Genomic DNA, 20,040 nt, shown 5'->3' with positions numbered 1-20,040 from the left:
TTTTTTGTTCGCCAATTTAATTTCCTTTGAGTAAATTCCAAGGAGTGGGATGGCTGGGTCAAACGGTAGGGTTATCTTCAGGTTTCTGAGGAATCTCCAGACTGACTTCCATAGTGGCTTGTCCAGTTTGCATTTCCACCAACAGTGGGTTAGTGTCCCTTTTTCCCCACATCCTCGCCAGCATCCGTTGTTGGTAGATTTCTGAATGTGAGCCATTCTGACCGGGGTGAGGTGAAACCTCATTGTGGTTTTGATTTGCATTTCCCTAATGGCTAGTGATCCTGAACATTTTTTCATGTGTCTGTTGGCCATTTTGATTTCCTCTTTCGAAAAATGTCTATTGAGGTCCTTGGCCCATCTCTTAAGTGGGTTGTTTGTTTTGATGTTGTGGAGTTTCTTGATCTCTTGTAGATTCTGGTTATTAACCCTTTATCGGTCGCATAGTTTGCAAATATTTTTTCCCATTCTGTCGCTTGCCTATTCACTTTCCTGTTTCCTTTGCAGTACAGAAACTTCTCAATTTGATGCAATCCCAAATGATAATTTTGGCTTTGACTGCCTGTGCAGTCTGTGTTCATCAGGTATATTGGTCTGCAGTTCTATTTCTTGTATCTTTTTTCTGGTTTTGGAATTAAGGCACTGCTAGTCTCATAGAAGGAGTTTGAGAGGGGTTCCCTCACTTTGAATTACTTTTGAATCATTTAAGATGAATTGACATTAGCTCTTAAAATATTTGGTAGAATTCATCAGGGAAGCCTGTGTGTTTCTTTATTGCAAGCATCTCAGTCTTGGTCATTGGCTTAGTAGGTACTCTGTGTCTTTGTGCCTCTATTTGATTAAATCATATGTGCCCCTGTATCTTCTAGATTTTGCAAATTGTTGACACATAGCTGTTTTTAGTTATTCCTGATGATTCTTTTTATTTCTGTAATATCTCTTTTTCATCTCTGATTTCATTAATTTTGATCTCCCTTTTTTGGTTGGTTTGGCCATTGATTTACCGATTTTGTTAATTTTCTAAAAATTATATTTTTACTGATCTCTGGTATTTTTATTTCAATTTTATTTTCTAGTTCTTAATATTTCTTTCCTCCTACTAATTTTGGGTTTGGTTTGCTCTGGGGTCTCTAGGTCCTTGAGATGCATTATTGGATAGTTCTTTGATACCTTTCCAATTTCTTGATGTAGGCACTAATTGCTAGAATCTTTCCTCTTGGAACTGCTTTTGCTGTATTCCTTAAGTTTTCATATGCTTTGTTATCATCATCATTTGTTTTCAGGAATTTTTCAGGTCTTTTTAAATTTTATTTTTGTCTGTAAGCCACTGTTCATTCAGAAGCAGGTTGTTCAGTCTCAGTGTTTTTGTTTTCTACAGTTTTGTATGCTATAGATTTTCAGCTTTATTCCATTTTGATCAGGAAACATACAAGGGATGATTTCAGTTTTTTTGAATTCATAGATGTAGGATAAAATGTTCTATAGATGTCATATCCATTTGGTGCATAGTGTAGATGAGCTCTATTGTTTTGTTTTGTTTCTCGTTGATCTGTCACCTGATGAAAGTGGGATGATGAAGTCCCCATTATTTTTGTATTGGAGCATTTGCCTCCCTCTAGAGCCATTAATATTTGTTTTAAAATGTACTTGAATGGAGAATGTTAGAGCTCTGCATTGCTGTCTCTGAGGTATATGAAATCAGTCAAGAAGCCCAAAAGAATCAGTACTCGCTTTACTGTTCCTCAAGTCCTGAAGTCCCTAAGCGGTCCACCTTTCTTTCATCACTCAAAGTCTTCCTCCCCTTGTTTGTTGTGTACATCCAGGGTTTCTTTTTGGTAATATGGGGGAGATCTTAAGAGGAATGGTTTTACCTCATCTCCTATGGAACTAGAAACATACTTTAAAACATTTTTAAAAACTTAGTGGCTTATTGATTTTATTTGAAATAATTAAGGCAAGTTTAATTACCATATTCACATGTAGACATCTCTATACTTTGAACAGAAAGTCTTTTTATTTTTTTAATTTATTTTTTAAATATTTTATTTATTTATTTGAGAGGTAGAGTTACAGACAGTGAGAGGGAGAGAGAGAAAAAGGTCTTCCACCCATTGGTTCACTCCCCAAATGGCCTCAATGGCTGGAGTTGAGCTGATCCAAAGCCAGGAACCAGGAGCTTCCTCTGGGTCTCCCACGTGGGTGCAGGGACCCAAGCACTTGGGCCATCTTCTATTGCTTTTCCAGGCCACAGCAGAGAGTTGGATTGGAAGTGGAGCAGCTGGGACTAAAACTGGCACCCATATGGGATGCTGGTGCCTCAGATTAACCTACTGCATCTCTGCATCGGTCCCAGAAAGTGTTTTCTAAAAAGAAATGTGCCAGAGACAAAGTCCTCTTGTGGGACAATATTCTCAAATAGTTCCTCACTCCACCCCTCGCCACAGTATGTGACTTAAAAGAAGTCAAATTGTAAAGAAGATATTGTAATCTTTATCTTTTGTGTAACTGTTATGTTATCTCATTTACATCCTATTTAAAATGAACATGGGGGAAGAAACATAATAGGAGTATTCTGAGGATTTACTGAATTCATTCTTGTAAATCACTAACAACAGTACCTAGAATGGAGTCAACAATCTGGTATTGTCAACTGCTATTGCTAATACATTTACTTCTGTAATTCCACTACTAACATTTGACATTAAGCTCTACTGTCCAACTTTGCAAATATATAATTTAGGGTATTGTGATTACACATTTTTTTTACTTAAGTAAACAGGAATACTAGTTGTTAATCTGGGTTAAAACATTTTGAGGTAGGGTCAAGCTGGGTTGCATATCATATTAGGCTGCCACTTGTGACTCCAGCCTCTAATATCAGAGGGCTGGTGCTAGTCCCAGCTGGTCTGCTTCCACCCAGCTCCCTGCTAATGTGCCTTGCCAGACAGCAGAACATAGCCCAAGTAATCAGGTTCCTGCCACCCATGTGGGAGACCCAGATGGAGTTCCTGCCTCCTGAGTTCAGCCTGGCCTATACCTGGCTATTGAGACCATTTAGAGAATGAACCAGGGGATGGAAGATCACTGTCTTTCCCACTCTGCCTTTCAAATCAGTAAAGAAATAAAATCTTTTTTTGTGTGTAGAAAAATTTTGAGGTAGTGGTCTAGATATGGTAAATATGAGTTTTTGTAAAAGTCACAGATGTAGCAGAATTAGATCCAAACATTCAGTAATTCTATCATGAAGAAATGTTCAACTGATGAGTAGTAAGAATCCAGTTAGGAAAAACAGTGGCTTCAGCAAGAGCAAAAGTTTAACTTAGCCATCCATTAATTTATTAGTTTTTCATTCATTCATATCAAATACGCATTTAAACTCATTGTTCTGTAGTAACTGTGTGAAAATTAGAAACTTGAGGAAGAATAGTTACTGTAACTATCTGTATGAAGCTTCCATTATTGTAGTGATAACAAACACAGAATATGTGACTACCAGTTCATTGTGGGTTTGAAGAATATGCTCCCACAGCTCTATAAGGAGATGATGGCGTCCTTACTTTAATCTAGAGCTTTTGTTCTCACAAGATACTGCATTTGAAAGAGTAGAGAAAGAGAAAGAGAGAGAATCTTCTATCTGCTGGTTCACTCCCCAGATGGCCACAATGCCCAGGGCAAGCCAAAATCAAGATCCAGGAGCTCCTTACAGGTCTCCCATGTGGGTGGCAGGGAGCCAAGCACCTGGGCCATCTTCTGCTGCTTTCCCCTGGTGCCTTAGCAGGGAGCTGGATCAGAAGTGGGGCAGCCATGATGTGAACTGGTGTACATATGGGACACCAGTGTTGTGGGCACTGGCATTACTTGCTATGGTACAACACTGCTCCTGATCTAGAGCTTTAAAGAGGCTTTTTGGAACATGGGAAAAAACATTTTGTTCTGTACCTGCAGTGTAAGAGGTTTTGCCCTGCCTGGTGCAGGGAAAAATATTTCCAATAAAGTACTACATATTAGAGGGTCGTGAGGCAGCAACAAACATGGGCCTCCCTCTCGCATCTACCCTCCTTTTTCCTTCCTTTATTTTTCTTTTAATGCTTGCAATGACATACTTTCAATTTACTTTATAGCCACAAGCTTAGTCCTCCATTAAATAAAGAATCCAACAAGTAGTAAGTAGAAAGACTAATGTTCCTCAGGAGGGTAGACAAGGGATATAAACAGTAATCATATCTCAAGATGTCCATTTTGCTAATATATACATATTATATTTTTGTACCCTTTTCTCCACATCCTCGCCGGCATTTGCTAATTTTTGATTTTTGGATGATAGCCCTCTATTGGATGAGGTGAAACCTGATTGTGGGTTTTCTTTGCATTTCCCTGCTAGTTAATGTTCCTGAGCATCTTTTCGTATGTCTGTTATTTTTGAAAACACCAAATCTTTACATTTATGGCTGTGATTGGTGTAAGGAGAATGAAATGGAAGACAGCAACAGAAGAAGCAAGTTGATTAAGATTGTATTTATCAGACTTCTCTAGAGAAACGATTCATATCCATTTCTCTCTGTCTCTCTCTTCCTGCTGTCTCTTTTCCTCTCCTTCTCCCTCTCTTTCTGCCTCTCTCTCTCCTTTCACTTCTCTCCATGTCTGAGATTTTAAGGGTTTTGCTCATGCAGTTGTGAGAGCTAGCATGTCCAAAATGTGTAGGGTAAGTTGAAAAAAACATGAGCCAGAATTGATGTTGCATCTGAAGGCAGAATTCCTTCCTCTTGTGAGGTTCCCAGTCTTTTCTTTTGAGGCCTTCAAATGATTGGACAAGGCCCACCAGTATTGTGGAAGACAATAGGCTTTATTTAATGTCTGCTGATTTAAATGTTAATCACAACCACAAAAACACCATGTGAATAACATTTAGACTCATGCTGCACTAAACAACAGGACACCATAGCCTAGTCAAATAGACACATTAAATATTACCCCTGTGATGGTTAATTTTAACTCAATGTTAAGAGAAGCAGCTGGAAGTGTAAGTGGTGACAGAGAAGGTGGAGATAAGTGGTAGGTAACTGTTGGCCTCAGGCCTCAGAAAGTATAAGACTCATCTAATATAGGAGTGTGGGTGAAGATGAATAAAATTATTCTCATGCTTCTGAATCCATGAATTGATTGATTAATGGTGCCTATTACCAGAGACTAAGAAGTGGGTATACAAAAGTGATAGGGAAAGATAAATAAACATTCTGGTTTTCAGCATATGGATATAAACCAAGATTCTCCAGGGAACAAACTAAGTCCCTTAATATTCTTTGCTGAATGTGGAAGGGAACATGATGAAGTCACTCCAGAAATTTGTTCTGATCATTCCCTGAGGAGTCCAAGAAGCCTTCTACTTCTTCAGAGGATGTGGCTTCTTGTGATCTGACCGAGGCATACATAAGTTAGTCAGGGGCATCTCCTCCTTTCCCATATATCCAAGGCTGGAGTTCAAGGCCAAGAAAATAGAATCTGACAGATTTAAAGCCCATTATTGTCAGATAACCTTATTGGAACAAAAACACCTCCAAAGTATAGTCAGTTATATTTTGTCATGTCATCTCAGAATTTATATCCATACTTAACTGTAGTTATGCACACTTAGCATAAGATGCTATTGAAAATAGACATAACCTTAAAGAACTGGAAGTATAACATGGAAATTCCACAATTTACTAAATTTGGAAAAATAGCAATAGTTAAAAATAATTTTCCTACATTTTATGTGAAACAGTATGTTTTTAAATTATGAGTTAAATATATTAAAGATATCTTACCATGAGACTCTGATTTACTATTTGATATTTGAAAATCCACTCCCTATGTTGATTGAAAAGTTTCACTCCGGATACAGATATATTCCAACTGTAGTTACTCAATTGCCTTTTATTATCATATTCATGGGATATTATATCAAAATCTACAAAAACAGCAGCGGTCACCAAGACAATACTTTCCTTCCAAGCTCTCTTTTCAGAGCCTCTTTAATCTCATTATTCCTGAGACTGTAGATGAGGGGGTTCAACATGGGGTTCACCACCATGTAGAACACAGACACTATCTTGTTCTGGTCAGTTGAGTAGCTGGATTTGGGCATCACATAAATGAATGTAACAGTCCCATAGAACAGAGTGACTGCTGTGAGATGGGAGGTACAGGTGGAGAAGGCCTTGTGGCGCCCCTCAGTGGAGCGCATATTCAGGATTGTGATGAGGATGTAGATGTAGGAGACAGCTATGACAAGCACAGCAACCACAATGATGGAGCCAGCAGTAAGTGAGGGAACAAGAACAGGGATACTGACATCGGAACAGGAGAGTTCAACTAAAGGAGCAAAATCACAGAAGAAATGGTTGACTCTGTTTGACCCACAGAAGAGTAAGGAATGGAAGCATATGGCAAACGGCCAGGTATTGAGAAAACCAACTGCATAAGTTATGATGAGTAACTGGACACAGACATGTGTAGACATTTTGGTTGAATAAAGCAGGGGGTTGCAGATTGCCACAAAGCGATCATACGCCATGACAGCCAGGAGGAAGCCCTCAGCTGTACCAAAGAAAGCAGCTGAGCCAAGCTGAATGGCACATCCAAAGTAGGAGATTGTGCCTCTCTGTCTTAAGAAGTTTACAAGCATGTTGGGTGTAACAGAAGATGAAATACCCATATCAACAAAAGCCAGTTGGCTCAGAAAAAGGTACATGGGATGATGGAGCTGAGAAGAGATTCTGATAAGAACGATTGTGCTGAGATTGCCAGATATGGTCACCAGGTAGATGCATAGGATGATCACGAAGAGGACGACTCGTAGCATGGGATCATCTGTTAAGCCCAATAAAATGAACCCTGACACTGCAGTGTGGTTCCCATATATCAGGGAATCCATGAGCCAATGTAGCTGTTGTAAAATCAACCTGTGATGAAAAGAGTTCTTCAAAGATTGTATAACTGTGAAGGTTTCCTTTCATTAATGCATACATGTATGTTATTATAAACACAAAATGATTCATGCAAATTTTATATTAAATATGTTTTATATTCTGGATTCCCAGAGTGTATATACTCATACTAAGGTGTATTGAGTCTTCCTATATTTAAATTTCTTTTTGTAGGAACTTCCAAAATTCATTTGAAGTAATGTCTGTCTCTGTCACTGTGTGTGTGTGTTTGTATATTTATTGTTATTTGAAAGAGATAAAGAGGGGCCGGTGTCATGGCATACTAGGTTATTCCTCCTCCTGCAGCACTAGCATCCCATATGGGTGCTGGTTCTAGTCCCGGTTGTTCCTCTTTCAGTCTAGCTCTCTGCTGTGGCCTGGGAAGGCAGTGGAGGATGGCCCAAGTGCTTGGGCCCCTGCACCTGCATGGGAGACCAGGAGGAAGCACCTGGCTCCTGGCTTCAGATCGGCGCAGCTCCGGCTGTTGCGGCCACTTGAGGGGTGAACCAACGGAAGGAAGACCCTTCTCTCTGTCTCTCTCTGACATGCTGTCTGTAACTCTGCCTGTGTACTAAATAAATAAAATCTTAAAGAGAGATAAAGAAATCTTCCATCTACTGGTTGACTTCCAAATGCACAGAACAGCTGGGGTTGGGCCAGACTCAAGCGAGGAGCCTGAATTTCGATCAGGGATTCTTATGAGTGGCAGGGATCCAAGTCCTTGGACCATCCTCTGCTGCTTCCTAGGGTGCACATAACAGAAAGCTGGGATTGGACAAGGAGCCAGGACTCACGCCCATTCTCTCTACTATGGGATGCAGACACCCCAGGCAACATCTTATTACTACACCAAATGCCTGCCTCTGCATTTGTATTTATAAAATATACCTAAGTTTCAAAGTTTTAAATTTTTAGGTTAAAATTCACAAAAAATACAAAGAGGAATTAGAAGTATAACAGAAGGAAGTAAAATATTTAAATATAGGATTAGATAATGGAGTAATAGCTACTGTTTATACAGTAATTACTAAGTTCCTGGCATAGGATTCAAAATTTTATATACAGTTCTTTATAAAAGTCAATGTAATAACATTTAATACTTTTACTATTCCAATTTTATAGATGAATAATTTGGGCTTGAAAATATTAAGTAACTTACCTAAACTTACAGGGGAAATAGTGAATCACATTATGAATTTCAGATTGATTGCAGTCTCTTCCCTTAATAGTTATAATAATTAGATATTAATTGAATTTAATGATTATTTATTAAGAATTACATTGAATTTTAGTACACTTGTAATTTGGGAATAACAGATGTGCCATTTACTTTTTTGACAGCTAATGCATAAATGAGGTGCCTAGTTCCATAGTTAAAAATTTCAGTCAGTTAAACAAGTACATTTAAATTTTTTAACTTTCATTAATGTAAGGATTTCTTTTTTTTTATTTGACAGAAAGAGTTTAGACAGTGAGAGAGAGACAGAGAAAGCTCTTCCTTCCATTGGTTCAATCCCCAAATGGCCGCTGTGGCTGGCGCTGCGCCAATCCGAAGCCAGGAGCCAGGTGCTTCCTCCCATGCGGGTGCAGGGCCCAACCACCTGGTCCATCCTCCACTGCCCTCCCGGGCCACAGCCAAGAGCTGGACTGGAAGAGGGGCAGCCGGGACTAGAACCTGCTGCCCATATGAGATACTGGCGCTGCAGGCAGAGGGTTAACCAAGTGAGCCACGGCACCGGCCCTAATGTAAGGATTTCATAAATACGATTCTAAGAAGATAAACGTATTTCTCTTCCTTCCTTTTTTCGATCTCCCCTTCTTTCCTTTTTTCCCTTTAATTTTTGCAATAACATTCTTTCAATTTACTGTATTACCACAGGCATAATATACCACTAGCCATAATTTTCAACAACTAAAATCTAGAAAGACTGTGTTCCACAGAAAAGTAGACAAGGGCTATAAACAATACTCAGATTTTAATCTGTCAGTTTCATTCTCTGACATTTTTTGTATACTATATGAATTACCACATATCAAAGAAAACATGATATTTGTCTTTTGGGGACTGGCTTACTTCACTAAGCATTAAATTTATTTTGAATTTGAGAAGCAGGGAGAAAAAGAGAGAGAGCACCTATTCACTAGTTCACTTTCCAAATGCTTGCAATGGCCAGGGCTAGTGCCACCAGCCAGGAACTGAATCCAGGTCTTCTGCATGGTTGACAGGAACCCAAGTACTTGAACTGTCACCACTGCCTCCTAGGTTCTGCATCAGAACGGAGGTGGAGTAAGGGAATAGAACCCAAATCCTATGGTGTGGGACACAGCATCTTAAATACTAGGCTGACCTCCCACCCCGAGACCATTTTTTAAAAAGGAGAACATTATTTCTTGAAGGGACTGGGAAGAAATAGAAAAAAATTAGAAATTAAGGTTAGATTATGAATGAGATTGTCTATTATAAGGTTATAAAATATTTTTGCTGTTTCCTATGAAAATCTTGCTTTGAAAGTAGTTTCAGTTCACATTATAATTATATGCAAATGATTATATGATTAACATTTAGAACATACATGAAGAACGCTTATTTAAATACATCAAACATTACAGTGTTTTCTAATCAGAGTATTAAAGAATGAAATAATATTGTTTTCAGCCTAGTATACTTGTATAACTGAATAAAGTTTCAGCCTAAAACGTTAAGCTTACCCAGGTTCATCCAGCTAGTGACCAGGTTGATGTTCATACCCCATGTTTTATGGCTTTATAGCCTTCTTGGTTCAAAGTATCTGATGATGTAATGCTAGAGCTTTCGACCTATACACAAAGTATATATTCCACTGGATACTTAGTAACAGTATGTAGCAAAAACATTTCACATCTGGAGAATATATTAGTGTTATGGCTGAATGCTAAGTTTAAACAGTATCAAAGGCATGTGAGGTTCTGTTCTTGGTGGGTTAAATGAGAAATCTTGGTCAAGTGAATTACATCTGTCAACTTACAATAATTTGAATGTGTAACTTAAGTCAATTCACACACAAAGTCACTTGCTAGCCAACTGCCAAATTATATTTACTCTGTTCCTTAACTATGGCTTGTGAATACAGATACAACTTAAAAAAAAAAAAGTGCTCTTAGGGGCTGGTGCTGTGGCACAACAGATTAAATCCCCAGCCTGCAGCACTAGCATCCCATATGGGTGCCAGTTCAAGTCCCAGCTGTTCCACTTCTGATCCAGCTCCCTTGTAATGCACCTGAGAAAGCAGCAAAGGATGGCCCACATACTTGTGCCCCTGCACACATGGGATACCTGGAAGAAGCTCCTGGCTCCTGCCTTCGGATTTCCTCAGCTCCAGCTGTTGTGGCCATTTGGGGAATGAACCAGTGGGTGGAAGACCTTGCGCTCTCTCTCTGTCTCTACCTCTTTCCGTAACTCTTTCAAATAAATAAAATAAATCTTTAGATAGATAGATAGATAGATGCCTGCCTGCCTGCCTGCCTGCCTGCCAGGGATAGCACTATAATAACTAATCTTAAAAAAAAAAAAGTGCTCTCAGATAGTAAATGGAAATCATTAAACCACAGTGACTCACAAAAGCAAACTCTTGCCACTGGAAATAAGAATTCACTCAACATAGCAGTATTAAAATCAAAGCCATATATCATATAGTACCCATGTTTTATTTCATTGTTTTCCTTTGAGAACAAGTCTCTGAAGATTCTAAAAATTCTAGTGTGATTTCTAAAGCACCAGAGATCATTATCACATTCCCCAGTGCATATTGAGCAGTTCAGTTCACACAAACACAACTAACTAATCTTCAGGGGTCCTGTCAATTTTCAAGTGATTTTTTTATCTTTTTTTTTTTTTTATGTTGTCAGTATAGTTTAATTTGATAGTTATTAAGTATAATGTAATAAATCTCATAGCTAAATATTGTTACTAAGTTTAATGTTTCAGGCTAAAGAATACTAAGCTGCAAACATAAAGTGGCAACTTTTGTTTTATTCATTCGGTATGTGTTCATTTTTTATTGTAGTGATTAATGTAAGACCGTCCATTAAATATCTTGGGAAATTTGGGCTACGATGCCATGTCAAGTTGAATTTTAAATAATACATTTATGACTCCTGAGTAACAGTTATTTAAGATATGTACATAATTTTAATTTCAGAAGAGAGAAACAAAATACTTTTGTGTTTGTTGAATAGAGACTTGTGAAGCAAAAACGGGTTTGGATGACTTCCAGGTTAGACTAATTTCCTTGAACTATGTGCCTCAAAGGGATAATGATAATTTAGTAGCTGGTAGTAGAAATCAACTTCCACTTGAAGACTCATTCTAGTTCTCCTGATAATCCCAATCTTATGAAGTCCTGTGACATCCTGCTGATGCCTCATTGGCATAAGTGTTTCATTGCTGGTGGTACTAACCAACCTTCATTCAGAGCTTATGCTTTACCAAGCCCTATGCTTAATATTTTGGAAACATTATCTCAGTTAATCTTTAAGGTGACTGAAGTAATCGCATTATCTTGTTTTACAGATGAGGGAGCCTAGGCTTAGTGTATCTATTTGCACAAATATACTTAATTGATAAAATTAAATCTAAGCTTAAAATTTAGGACAGACTGAATTTTAGAATGTATGCCTTGAACTACTGTGAGCAACACTTCATTGCGTCAGTAACTACTGAAGGCTCCCTGATTTGTGGGTGTGCCTCCCACCTTCAATACCATACCTAATGACATAAACGTTTGCTAGTCCCATGGTCTGGTCCTGAGTACCAGACCAATGATTAGGATCCTAATTTCCTATCATGTGCTCACCAGAGCAAATGCTGCTCACCTTTAATCCCAAATTCTATTTATATAGGAGTTTTAGAGTAACAAAGTTAGAGTGATACAGAGCAAATTAGTGATTGTCAGGAATTGAGGAGGTAGACAAATGCTGATTTTAACTCTTGTTGATGTTCCTATGGAACTGTGGTCCTGTACTTTTTACTTGTTGAATATTATGGTTAGTAGTGCATCAAGCCTGTGATTTTAGAGTGGACTGAAATTATGCTTTTGCAAAAATTAAGGAAGGAAGGTAAGTGGAGGACATTATCATTATCTTCTTAGAATTGTACCTGTAAAATCTATTCTCTTACTATTAATAAAATTTTTGAAAAGAAAAAAAAAGAGGAAAAGGTAACATAAGACAAATTCTGTGTGGTAAATAGCAAAATTTGCTGTTTTCCATTTTGGAGTTAATTATTTGAGTGCATCTGTGTGACAAATTTCATAGACCTCTATAGATGTACCTACATAAAAATTAATCCTATGAGGGAAACTATGATAAACAAATTTGGATATAATCAGAGGTAACGTGAGTGAGAAGGCTGGAGCCACATTTTTATAATCCTGGAGGTGAGGGTGAACACTGCTGAGCTGTAACTGAATGCCCAGAAGTAATATAGTTCAAAACTGCATGCAAAACAAAGACTTTCTGGACCACCAAAAACTGAAAGAATTCATCATCAGTATGTAAACATTATAAGAAATGTTAAAAGTTGTACTTCAGGCAGAAAGCAAATACCAAGAGGAAAAACTAAGGTTTCTATTCATAGAAGAATGGTGAAATATCTTAGAATATTCACATAATAGAATACATTTTAGTTATAATAGGAAACAAACAATTGGTACACATGACCATATAAATAAATTTTGTGCAAACTGTTGAAATCTTTACTTAGTATATACTAAATTGATCTTCTGTATATAGAGATAATTGAAAATGAATCTTGATGTGAATGGGATGAGAGTGGGAGATGGGAGGGTTGCGGGTGGGAGGGAGGTTATGGGGGGAAAAAGCCACTATAATCCAAGAGTTGTACTTTGGAAATTTATATTTATTAAATAAAAGTTGAAAAATACATAAAAACAAATTAGTCTTACAAATAAAGAACACTTTTTACTCCATTGATATAAGCAGTTAGAATGAAGCCATAGTGGGAAAATGATCAGAACAGTCAGAACAGTGGGTGCCTGTGGGGCAAGAGCTATGTCAACTAGAGAGGGTTATGAGGGGATTTTCTGTTATGTGTTAATGTTCTGTATCATGATAGGCGTTTAAATTACACAATTTTATGAGATTTTTGCATTTTACTTTAATAAAGTTTCATATAAAATAAAAATATAGAAAGTATTAGATACTATTTGGCAGAAGAGGAAAGATTTCTAGTATCTTTAGTTTCTGCAGAGTAAAATATCCTTCCGTGAGTAGGACAGGCATAGTAGGGCCCACCCCTCCACACACACACACACACACACACACACACACACACAGATTCCACATCTAATCACAGAAACTGGAAGTATGCTAGGTTGCTTAGCAAAGAAAAAATTGAAGTTGCATTTTAGATTAATTGCTATTTACTGTCTTTGAAATAGAGATTATCCTGTATTACCAGGGTAAAGACAATATCATTATAAGTATACTTAAAAGGAGAAGAAAGAGGTGGCTAAAAAGTTTAAGGGAAAGATGGGACCACAAAACAGGGATATAGCAGATGGCACAAGTGAAAGAATGCAGTTGTCCCTAGAATCTGGCAAATCTAAGAAAATGGATGCTACCTTGACTTCAGCCCAGTGGTACTCATATTGGCCTTCCAACCTCAAGAACTGTAAGATAACATATTTGTATTGCTTTAAGACACTAAGTTGTAGTAATTTGTTAGAGCAACATATTATTTAGTATAATAGTTAGCAATCAGATCCTACCTCTATACCTTGGTACATAGAACCATGCATCCTGGCTCATATTTTTGTTTATGGCACCTTTGTAATTCCGTAGGCAACAATCCAGACTTACAGATGTTTCTTAGATGGCCCCATAACCAAGCCTCCAATATGCCAGATCAGCCTCCTACCATTTTTTTTTTTTTTTTGACAGGCAGAGTGGACAGTGAGAGAGAGAGAGACAGAGAGAAAGGTCTTCCTTTGCCGTTGGTTCACCCTCCAATGGCTGCCGCGGCCGGCGCGCTGCGGCCGGCGCACCGCGCTGATCCGATGGCAGGAGCCAGGAGCCAGGTGCTTATCCTGGTCTCCCATGGGGTGCAGGGCCCAAGCACCTGGGCCATCCTCCACTGCACTCCCTGGCCACAGCAGAGGGCTGGCCTGGAAGAGGGGCAACCGGGACAGAATCCGGCACCCCGACCGGGACTAGAACCCGGTGTGCCGGCGCCGCAAGGCGGAGGATTAGCCTAGTGAGCCGCGGCGCCGGCCAGCCTCCTACCATTTGGCTAGCCAGACCTGTGAGTAATGGAGTAAGACCAGGGTCTAATTGAAATACTCTGCTGTCAGGTTGGTTCTGCAATGGTGGTAACCATATCAATTTTGGCAAAGGGACATCCAAAGAAAAGTTAATCTGGAGACCCATATGGATCACATATAGCATAAGACAGAGTATTTGTAGTCAGCCAGTATGGACCAGGAAATGTGGGTGTTATTTCTTTCAGAACTTAAAGAAATTGAACTTAATGTTGAAGACAGAAAAATCATTCCTCATGAATAAAGAGAAAATTGTATGATGGAACATGTTGTAAGATTGACCTAGTCTTTAAATTTTTCTTAAAGAAAAAAAGATTTATAAAATATTATACTTTTTATTTTATAATCAAATAGAAAAGACAGTTGATGAACAAACACAAATGGAGTCTTTAACAATGTAAACAAACTTAAATTCCAAAAAATTAAAATTAATATGGTTCAAGAAGAGCATTTTTAGGACTATTGTAACAGTTTCAGTGAAATTATACATAAAGTATCAAGAATTTTCAGTCCCAGAAGCAATGGGAATATTTGAGAAAAATTGGTTCAACAGACATTATGAAGAGTGGAGCATACAATTCTGAAGATTGAAACAACCTTATAAAAACAGTACACTTCTTTATTGCCAAAGGAGCCAGTTAATCCAGGTTAAACCCCAGGAGGCTCTCATTTAGAGACTTCTTAAAGTATTTGATGGAATAAATCCCTAAAAATGGAAGAACTGTAGCTCAGGGACAACTTCTGGGATCTTCTCAGTTGACTAGCTCATGCTCATCTGCAGATACTGCAGGAGGATTCCTGTTGGTCAGGCTTAGTTCACAGGATCATAGAAGCTTTTCAACTACCTGCATCACTGGTTTCAACCCTTAGATCACTGTAGTGTGTAGGGACCACCTATATCAGATGAAGAGCTCTTAGATAACAACACTATTCTATTCCTCATTATGGGAGTTTGAAATGCGTCCTTTCCTGTTTAATTCCAAAGACTGCATTCAGAGAGCACAAAACTTAATGTGAAAAGACTTGTGCTTATATATGCAAGAATAACTATATTGTGGGTTTATTTTTTGCAGCATGTTCCTATCTTAGTGAATCCTCGTTTTTACACTGAAAATTTTGATAACAAGACATTGACATTTATGAGTCTAGGATACTGTGAATACAAATTGAAATTTACTTAGTACATTATCCTTGAACCTTCATTAGGGGTCATTATTATATATATTTATTATGAAAGTCAGGTTTCTTATGATCTCCAGTGGGTCCTAGCCATCAGTTTCCTCACAGCCTCTTTAACCTCCTTGTTCCTGAGACTGTAGATGAGGGGGTTCAGCATGGGGATCACCACTGTGTAGAACACAGATACCACTTTGTTCTGGTCAGTTGAGTAGCTGGATTTGGGCATCACATAAATGAATGTAATGGTCCCATAGAACAGAGTGACTGCAGTGAGGTGGGAGGTGCAGGTGGAGAAGGCCTTGTGCCGTCCCTCTGTAGAGCGCATCTTCAGGATTGAAAAAAGGATGTAGACATAAGAGAGAGCAATGATAAACACTGTGATCACAATGATGGAGCCCGATGAGGTGGCTGGAACTATTTCAGAAATAAAATCGTGAGAACAAGAAAGCTTTAAAAGTGGTGAATAGTCGCAGAAAAAGTGATTGACTTTATTTGGCCCGCAGAAGGACAGACTTAACAGACAGCCAGTGAATGTCCAAGCATTCCCACACCCACCTAAGTAGGACATGCCCACTAAGAAAATGCAGATTCTGGGGGACATGTGGGTGTTGTAGAGAAGGGGTGAGCAGATGGCTACATAGCGATCATAGGCCATGGCAGCTAGCAAGAAGCACTCAGCTGTCCCAAATGTCACCACAGAACAGAGTTGGGCTACACAACCAGCAATAGGGATTAAAGTTCCTTTCCTGAGGAAACCCATAAGCATGACTGGTGTGACTGATGAAGAGTACCCAATGTCTACAAAGGCCAAATGGCTGAGGAAAAGGTACATTGGAGTATGAAGCTGAGGGCTGCTTCTGATTAACATAATTATGCTGACATTGCCCAGTAAGGTGACCACATAGATCCCAAGAAACACAATAAATAAAATTGCACAAGCTGTGGTATCTTCTGTTAACCCCAATAGAATGAACTCTGTCATTGTTGTGTAGTTTCCAGTCCCCATCTCCATTGAGAATGAGGTTCACTGAAAGCAAAACAAGTGGTGTTAAAATTCAATAAAACAGTATTACTTGCATACTAGCAAGGCAATAAAAATCACAAAACATAAGGCACTCATTTGCAAATTTGAGGAGAAATACTTTCATATAATACCTCATGTAAGAACTGTATAATATAGATGTTCTATGATAGATAGGCAGAAATATTACAGAAACCACTTTTTAAAATTTGATACAGTCAACTCATGTTTGAAACATGTTGTCAGGTGAGGTACATTTTAAGGAATAGAGAAAATCTAAAATGTGAGACAGTTTTTTTTCCCTTCAAGAATGCGGTGTCAAATACACTGAACATACACACATACACACACACACCAGTTATTGACATCCCTGTGCTCAGCTAGCCACATTGTTACACTTTAATTATTAACAGCCAAGCTTCAATAATGCTATATGTGAATTAACTGAGCAATAACACTATTATAAACATCATGAATTAAGGTGTTGAACTTAAGATCCTAGCTTCCTTATCTTTGTATGGTACAGAGATAAGAACATTGTTAAATAGGTATGGACTCCAGGCTGAATGAATATATAAACTTGTAAAGCAAAGTATATGGCACAAAATCAGAATGGGTATGAGCATCATTATGGCATGCAGTCAACATGCTGAACAGAAATTCCATGACCTTTGGACTATACAGGCCAGTAATGAGATTTTAGTTTTGTCAGGGGTGATCTTTAGTATCTTACACAATTAACAAAAGCCGTTCATTCCTTTAAAAGCAATCTCAAAGTATCTTGTTTTAAATCACATAATGTACATAGTAATACCAGCCATTCATAGAAGTAAATGGATGTAGAACAATTGATTAATACTTTGAAATAACTTCAATATAAATATGAGAAGCGAGTTTTCTCAGATCATTGTAAGGAAAATTTTTACCTGTAGGTGTATGTACTTCAACATTAAGGACAAATGCCAAATAAGTATCAGTGTAAGGTACAGCTATATTTATAAGACATACAGTCTTTTGGGATATAGCCCCTTGAGTACATCACTTGTTTACAAAGACTGAAAACCCTTCAGGGCAGTGAAAATTATGGGTACATATGGTCAAATAATACACATTGTCTAAGAACATTTCTGAGTTTGCTTTTGTGTGTATAATAAGAGTGTTTTAAATAAAAACCTTTAATGGATTGCTAGAACATTCTAAGTGTATTGGAATTCACAAGAGTACATAAGTGTGCAGTGTACTAAGCACAATTTCAGTTGAAAGCAAATCTTTCTCGAAAAAAATGGCACTTGTGTTTTTGAATATTTCTGGATAGTGCCACCTTTAATTAAATCTTTTTTGAGATAATTTTAGATTCACATGCAATTGTAGGTAATATTACAAAGTGATCCCACTTTACCTGGATTTTCCTAATGGTAATATCTTGCCAAAATAAAGTACAATTTTATGACCAGATTTGTTTATTTAAATGGCACAGTTATAGAGGGGAAGAGAGGAAAGTGGGAGAGAGAGAGATTTTCCATCTGCTGGTTCACTCCCCAAATGGCCGCAACAGCCAGGGAAGAGCCAAGCCAAAGCCAGGAACTAGAAACTTAACCCAGGTCTCCCACATGGGTGACCAGGGGCCCAAGCACTGGGCCCATCTTCTGCTGCTTTCCTAGATCCATTAGTAGAGTTGGACAGGAAATGGAGCAGCCAGGACTCCCAACCAGCTCATATGGGATTCTGGCATCACAGTGGCAGCTTACCTACTGAACCACAATGATGGCCTCTACAGCCAGTATATTGACAGATATAGAACATTTACATCATGACAAGGATGTGCCTTTTAATGTTAACCTTTTAAATTATTCTAAATTAACAGACAATAATTGTATCCATCTATATGAAGTGAAGCATGATATTTCAGTACATGTGTACATGTTACCCTTTTTTTTTATTTGACAGGTAGAGTTAGAGAGAGAGACAGAGAGAAAGGTCTTCCTTCTGTTGGTTCACTCCCCAAATGGCCGCCACAGCCGGCACTGTGCTGATCTGAAACCAGGAGCCAGGTGCTTCTTCCTGATCTCCCATGTGGGTGCAGGGGCCCAAGCACTTGAGCCATCCTCCACTGCCCTCCCGGGCCATAGCAGATTGCTGGACTGGAAGAGGAGCAACCAGGACTAGAACCCAGTGCCCATATGGGATGCCAGCACCTGCAAGGCAGAGGATTAACCAAGTGAGCCATGGCGCCGGCCCCACATGTTACCCTTTTATAACCACTACTTCCCGACCATCTTCACCTTTTCTACTTAAAAAAATTCCTAAAATGATGAACTATAGAAAAATGCTTTTAACATTAAAATATCACAAATAAAAAATTAGTCTAGCTACTTTAAAAATAAGAATTTACAAAATGTTACCTAGTGATCATAGATGAGGATATGTTCAATTCAAGTTGGCATTACTTAAAAGTCTGACAATAACCTAAGTTTAAAGCCCAGGAATTACAAGGGAAAATATACATGCCTAAATTCTCAAGATTAAAGAAGCACCATGTGAACATACAATTCAATATACTTATATCCAAGTTACAAAATATGTTTTGAAACTAAAAATGAAATAATTTATATGTCATATAAACTAACATATATTGCTATCACTGTAGCACTTTCATTCTCTGGCTCTAATTTATGGACTCAGATCAAATATACAATGAATGAAAAACACTAAAAATCTCTATTATAAATCAGGTATTATTTAACATCTCTTATATTTGTGACAGACTCAAGTGAGACTAAAGCAAATAAAAATTCAAATTTGCTGTCTGCAATGTTCCCTATAGATTCTATGAAAGGATGCAATAATATTATTAATGGGTTATTACTATGATGATATATATGATAATTTATTAGGCATTTATTTGTGGCCTGGAGGTGTAAAGTGTTTCACATAAACCAATCAAGACATTATAAGGTAGATGTTATACCTATATTAAAGGTGGAGAATGACTGAGGTATGGGGTTTAAGGAATTTCTTCCAAGGTTGCAAAGTTTAACAGAGTCAAGAATCAAAGTCAAATTTGTCTAAGTCCAAAGTACAATACTGCATCCCATGTGCTATGATAACTTCCACAAAGCAAACATTTAACAGAATTTATTGTACAATGCTAACACAGAAAAGTAGGTCAGGAACTTAAACATCCCTAAATTTCATTCTCTAATGAGTTATCACTTATAAAATGTAACTATATGGATTTGAAAAAAAACTAGAAATAACTAACTATACTTGTGATAAAAGAGTGTTAAGGGTTCTTCGTAGGAATATGCTTAACAATGAGATCACATGCCCAATTTTAATAAAACTTTTACAAACATTTATATACAAATGATCCTAAATTAAAGAGTCATAGGGTGTCTTGTGCTGAAAAAGTAAAACTTAAAAATAGTTCTCTACTGGACTACCTTAAGAACATTATGCTAACTCAAATAACCAAGGGGTAGGCATTTGGTACTACACCGTAAGTCCTCACTTGGATGTGCACATCCCAGTCATAGTGCCTAGCTTGATTGCTGGTTACTTT

The 20,040-nt window shown here is 37.9% G+C and overlaps 2 protein-coding genes across 2 annotated transcripts; both read right to left on the bottom strand.

Moving 5' to 3' along the window:
* Positions 1 to 5,962: 5,962 nt before the first annotated feature.
* On the bottom strand, positions 5,963 to 6,910 carry LOC100340464 (olfactory receptor 5P6-like). The gene has a single exon (XM_002708786.4). The coding sequence runs from the start codon at positions 6,908 to 6,910 to the stop codon at positions 5,963 to 5,965; it is 948 nt and encodes a 315-aa protein (XP_002708832.1).
* Positions 6,911 to 15,524: 8,614 nt separating this feature from the next.
* On the bottom strand, positions 15,525 to 16,469 carry LOC100346171 (olfactory receptor 5P80-like). The gene has a single exon (XM_002708601.4). The coding sequence runs from the start codon at positions 16,467 to 16,469 to the stop codon at positions 15,525 to 15,527; it is 945 nt and encodes a 314-aa protein (XP_002708647.4).
* Positions 16,470 to 20,040: the final 3,571 nt, after the last annotated feature.

Source organism: Oryctolagus cuniculus, chromosome 1 (assembly GCF_051225735.1).
Source record: "Oryctolagus cuniculus isolate XC-2025 breed Fujian yellow rabbit chromosome 1, ASM5122573v1, whole genome shotgun sequence".
NCBI classification, from domain to species: Eukaryota; Metazoa; Chordata; class Mammalia; order Lagomorpha; family Leporidae; genus Oryctolagus; species Oryctolagus cuniculus.
The sequence above is the reverse complement of the archived record's forward strand: the minus strand, read 5'-3'. Positions and strand labels throughout refer to the sequence as shown.

Bases quoted from the DNA above. Each gene is read 5' to 3' on its own strand.
- LOC100346171 (XM_002708601.4), bottom strand. From the start codon at position 16,469: ATGGAGATGGGGACTGGAAACTACACAACAATGACAGAGTTCATTCTA.
- LOC100340464 (XM_002708786.4), bottom strand. From the start codon at position 6,910: ATGGATTCCCTGATATATGGGAACCACACTGCAGTGTCAGGGTTCATT.